Here is a 6,011-nt window from a genome sequence, read left to right as displayed (position 1 = left end):
GATATTTATTACTCGGTACGTAGAAAATCACATTTAATATTTTATTATAAGTATACATATACGACTTGTATTATACTATTATAATACGACTTCGCGAGGTTGAGATTAATCCGCTGGCTTAGTGCCAACGTTGACCTTGGCTACAGCGGAAAAACACGGCACTCGCCGTCGGACAAGTTTGGCTACCCATCCCACCCGACCATCAAGTCCTCCCCACTGCCGGTGGCTGGCCCCTTTTACTGATTTGCGGATAGGCCGTCAGCCGTCCGCCCGCCACCCACCAAATATTCTACACCTGATGTCCTGATCGCACATCAGAACCGTTGTCGACTTTCAGTAGCAGTAGTGCAGCGGTAGCGGTCGATATTGTTTTCCCAGAGAGAAGTTTCCTGAACACAAATAGTCTCTCCACTTCAAGTCGACTACAGAAATTGTCTTACACACACAATGTAAGTTTTTCCCGACTTCAATTTTTTATACCGGCCCTAGAATTTCGATGCCCGCGTAAACTTCACTAGCCCAATCATTTCGCTATATTATATCGAGATTATATTTACGTTTACAATGTTTCATTTCCGCGTTTCGATTTTTAGGAAATTTCAAAAATCACAATACCTTAAATTATATCTGTTAATCGATTTAAAATTTAAAAAAAAATACAACATAACGTTCCGTGTTAATACATAAATTTGCGCGCACTTGGTATTTATATTGCAATATTAAAGTTTATTCTTCATCATTCTTATTTGAGTTTGACATAAAAACGTAATTTTATCACTAAATTTTGAAATAAATGAGTACAATAATAATTGACAATTGTATTATAATATTTTATTATTAATTATAGATATTTACTTTTAATGCATTTTAATGATAATAGCTGTTACATGTTATAACTAAAAAAAAAAATTAGAATTAAGCAACAATAAGTTTCTGGATGCTTGAACATTTACTTATAAAATTTTTTTTTTGAACTAGATACCTACGTACCTAATATTTGAATTTTTTTTTTATATTCTCAGTTTAGTTTTTATAGAAAATTACTACTTTTACCAAGATGTCTCATACCAATAATTTCAAGAAAATGTTAACCATTGCCGTGGTTTTCGGCGTAGCGTTTGCCGCTCCCAATAAAGACAAATCTGAACAGAGTAACGTAAGTAATATTTTAATAATATTCTTATATAAAATATATCTATTCTGTATATTTTTTTTCGCTTAATATAATATTTATACTCGTGTTATGATTTCTTTCGACACATACGTTTATTTACCAGTTTTTTTAATTTCCTCCATGTAATAAACAAGTAATAAGTGAAGTTTAAACAGTAAGCTGAAGTGCGCATACCAAGTTTTCTTGAAGTTGCCTCAGATGTTCTGGAGTAATGTATTGAAACATAAATAGTACACCACATAATTTTTTTTTTTTTACATTTTATACTTATTTATTATCTGTATTCTTATTCAACTGAATTATTCTTTTCAAAATATTTTACTTTCCCAAATAATTATAACAAAATTGTAGGTATATACTGCAATCAATAGTTTAGTTTTTCTCCATTATTAATTATTTTAATAGATACTTATTGAAATCCTCAAAATGGTATGGCTATTATAAACTAGTGATACTATACTATTATGAATATTACGACGGGTGTGGTGAAAATAGCAAATATATATAATGTACGATTATGTGGTCTTGGGCACGTAACTTGAACGTAACGGCTAACAATTGAGTTTAAAATTATAAATCATGAAAAATGTAAACAGCTATATCCCTATCATTTACACGTATTTTATGTCAAACGTATATGACATACACATAATATACATATACAAGTATGCATGTATAAACGCGGTGACGAGTGTTCTGTGCCATAATCTATGTGCGAGATTTGGCTATATTTAATTTTTTTTTCCTGAGCGTAAGAAACATTTTTTTTAGCTGTTTCTAATTATAAATTCTTTAATAATTTAACCGGCGTAGAATAACTTGTCAAACAATTATAATAATTTAATACGACTCAGTTGCGCATAACTTTAAGATTTCTCAGATTTTCAAATCAAATTATTTTTATATCAAATCTGAATTGAATTGCAAAAAGATTAACATTAATTACTTGTTATAAATATTAAAATATGGCTGATTGATAGGGATGTGGTCCATTACTCAAGATAAAGTAATTCCTCCTAATTACATCACTAATACAATGTCCTTGCGGACGACACGTAGACACTTTATAGACACATAGATCACCCCGCTGAGTCTTGTACAAGGACGTTGTACTGATGTGCATTATAGATATTATTATAAATACATAACATAAGAAATATCTACCAACGATCGCTTGTCGTTCCGGTTGTTGATCGCGCTAATTACGCTTATTGAAAATGAAAATATTAAATTTATACACACATAATATTATGTTATTAAATCGTTCGTACGCGTATCATGGAATATACATATATATATATATGTATGTATTTTACACGCGTACAATGTATTTATGACGATTTTTTCATCAAGGCTTACATATTATAATTATTATAAATGTTATAGTCAGTTCATTGTGTTGGTCTTTATTATTGCGCGTGATTTTCCATTACACGTCGTCGTACTCAAGTAAATCCACTAGGCACTTATAATATAATTATAAATATACACGCGCACACGCTCATTCAACTACACTAGATGTTACTAAATCTCTTTGTATTGTTATTTTCACACATTCGACCGATTGGTATAGTGTTGAGAAATTCTCATCCGTATACCAATCATTCATATTGTACCAATACGCTGTACAATGACGGCAATAATATTATTATAATGAATAGTTGGTGCATAGAGGTAAATAAGTAGGGTGTATTATGAGGCCATTGACGTGAATCTCGTTTCTATATAATTAATAATAATAATTTATAGTTAGGCACTATTTACGAGTATTATGTAGTTCGTGTTCTGAAATTTTCCACGGCCGTTAAAGTCTCTCGTGCTTCTTATTCACGGTCACATCCACTCACTTATTCCGTCATCATCGACGATGCTTAAACACATATTTTATTTAGGAGTGAGGGACATCTTAAAGCAAATGACGCAGTATTTGTCTTCAACTTTTAAGGATCTATTTATTTTAAAAAATGTTAGCTTATACACGCAAACACTATTGGTTTATATGCGGATGTAATAGTTTGTATAATATACAAGGGAATTAGACAAGTTCAATTTCAACCTAGATAAATAGTTGTAAACATAAACGATGATTTGAATATTAAGAATAGTGAATAATTATAGTATACTTATATACTATATATATTAAAGATATATTAATTATAATTTATTTAATACTATATGGTTTAACTTAATATATATGATATATGATAATTATTATATAATAATATATAATATATTCATCATAAAAATATTTTCATTTACAGGAAATTGTTCAATCCGGATCGTTCATAACGAAAAACGGAGACTCTGTATCTGCTTCGTGGGGAGGTTTCCACGCAGCTGCTTCTCTGGCTGATGATGGCAGTGCTATGGCTTCCGCCGGCGGCAACGGCCTTGGTGCCAGTACTGGGTACGGTCCAGGAGGCGCCGGAGCTGAAGCCAGTATCGGATCCATCAGCGCTAGCGAATTTGCGTCGACCGGAAAGCCAATAAAACCAAGTACCGGAGGATACGGTAACAGTGGAAAACCTGAAGGGCCATACTATTCAGGAGGAGTCGGAACCGGAATCGGAGGCAACGGCAGTGGTGGTTTATTCGATAGGATTTTTGCCGTGAGTACCTATAACTATATTATATTGTACTAGGTCAGGGCGTAGACTGAATTTTTCCTGAGAGTATTTAAATTTAATATTTAAACATGACATGAGGGGGAGGGGGCTTTGTGATGACACTTTTTCCATTGTGTCATAAATCTACATATTAATAATATCAAATGACAAATATTAAATTGAACTATATTATGCTCAATATATTTTGTAGAAATCTGAATTATCTTACATATTCTCGTACACATAGGTACCAACATATATTTTTTGCGTAAATGATGGTGATCTTTAAAATCCCAAAATAGCTCACAGCTTAAACTACCTAGTTACGAAATCATGATACGATTTGGCATTAAAAATGTTCTGCACGTACCATTACGATGATTGTGTGACGCAGTATTCGTGCTCATTAAATATTTTTAATGTGTATATGAAAACGGAAACTTTTTTGCGTACATGACAACATGTTTATATACAACAGTACGCGTGCGCGTGTACCTATATAATCTAATTAAATATTAATATATTATAGAAATCGCTTGATTCAATTATGTGTTTTTTTTATGTTTAGATTCCCATCAATGTATTACAGTCTGTCAATACGTATTTAAACCACAAACAAATGCATCAAGGACAACCAGGTATACATTTATAATAATTAAAATAACAAATGAATAGGTATTTTTACATCCCGCTCACGTGTGCTAGTACGCTGTTGTTATTGATCTATAGGCTATACTATTATATTATTATGTATCAAAGAATAATGGTAATTTGTTTCTTTTTCGATTCTGCAGGAGTTGCGGTTCACGGTCAACACCAGAACAACGGTTTTGCCTCTGCCTCTGCGTCTGCTGTATCTGGCAGTGCCACGTACGGCAACGCTGACAAAGCTCCGGTAGCAGCTGTCGGTTCTGACTATGGACACGAGTCTGCTGGAGCCTCCGGAAACGGAGAAGGCGCTTCGATGATGGTACAGACAAAAACAAATTACGATGAAATATTCAACGTACGTGTTGTGTGTGATGGTGGTGATGTAGTAGTACACACACACACGCCTAACTTGGTTCTAACAATCTAATACAATAATAATAATAATAATAATAACTAAACTCGACTTGGTATATAAGTTTATAAGCAATATAATATTAAAGACTATCAACACATTATACATTAATACGCATACGGTGATGTTGATGGCATTAATTGGTTACTGAAATTGTAATATCATTCATAATCATTCTCATCTCAATTTATCATATCATTTAATAATAATAATAATAATATCTTCACTGTCGTTGTTATCGTTATTATTATCTTTAAGAAATATCAACTGTTGGAACAAATTTCATTTGGAATGTTTTCGTTAATATTTTTTAGATCCCGATCACGGCATTGAGGTCCGTCCAGAACCTGTTGAACGGTTAACTCGTCGCAGTTACTGAATATGACGGTGGTGGTTGGAATGATGCTAAAGACAACAATGCAACCACACATACACACATAGTCTTAATCGTTAGAACCTTGTAATTTGTAATATTATTATAATACTGTGTAACGTTTAGTCTACGTGTAGCTTTGTACCGTGTGTACTCACGTACTATTTTTATATTTATTATTATTATTTTTTTTTTTTTATATATAAGTATTTGTATAATATAGTAGTGGTGTATACTACGTGGAGTGATTTTTTTGAAACTTCAGACTCCTGCATATTTCATATTACCAGGTGTATCTTATTTTAAATTCATCACTTCATATAGTATATTTACATTTTTTTTTCTATATTATATAATATCCCATTGTAATAGTATAAATAGTAATATTTTTCTTTTATTCATACTACAACATTGATTATTCATTATGTATGCATGTGAAGTACTGTGAAATATTATCAATGTAATTAATAAGAGTAATACGTACACGTATATTACGTATATGTACCTACCGCTGGCTAACTTTTGTACTCATTTTTTTTTTTTATACGTATTTTTTAAATAATCATTGAATAAAAGAATGGTATTAATTTATATTATTGTGATAACATCATATTATTTTATTAGTTGTGGTGACGTCACAACGTGATAAGCAACCCGGGGAAGTTTCCCTGCTATAGTGTTAAGTGTATCTTATCATAAAGTAGGTCAAAGTAATGGATGTGTTGAATTTAAGATCAATGATTCATCATCATACAGAATAATATGATGAAAAACAATTCTGAGTAATGACGGACT

At 31.8% G+C, this 6,011-nt stretch overlaps 1 protein-coding gene across 2 annotated transcripts; it reads left to right on the top strand.

Annotated features, from left to right (window-relative positions):
* Positions 1 to 290: 290 nt before the first annotated feature.
* On the top strand, positions 291 to 5,807 carry LOC107165548 (uncharacterized). Of its 2 annotated transcripts, none has more exons than XM_015513836.2 (6): positions 291 to 449; positions 1,023 to 1,156; positions 3,436 to 3,783; positions 4,349 to 4,418; positions 4,575 to 4,750; positions 5,158 to 5,807. In XM_015513836.2, the coding sequence occupies exons 2-6, from the start codon at positions 1,058 to 1,060 to the stop codon at positions 5,203 to 5,205; spliced, it is 741 nt and encodes a 246-aa protein (XP_015369322.2). In that variant the 5' UTR covers positions 291 to 449; positions 1,023 to 1,057; the 3' UTR covers positions 5,206 to 5,807. The 2 variants fall into 2 exon arrangements, with proteins under 2 accessions (XP_015369322.2, XP_015369320.2); XM_015513834.2 differs by having other exon boundaries at positions 4,575 to 4,786.
* The last annotated feature ends 204 nt before the right edge of the window (positions 5,808 to 6,011 follow it).

Source organism: Diuraphis noxia, unplaced genomic scaffold (genome assembly GCF_037042655.1).
Source record: "Diuraphis noxia isolate RWA-SAM2 unplaced genomic scaffold, SU_Dnox_SAM2 contig0001, whole genome shotgun sequence".
NCBI lineage: Eukaryota > Metazoa > Arthropoda > Insecta > Hemiptera > Aphididae > Diuraphis > Diuraphis noxia.
This window is presented reverse-complemented; position numbering and strand designations above follow the sequence as displayed.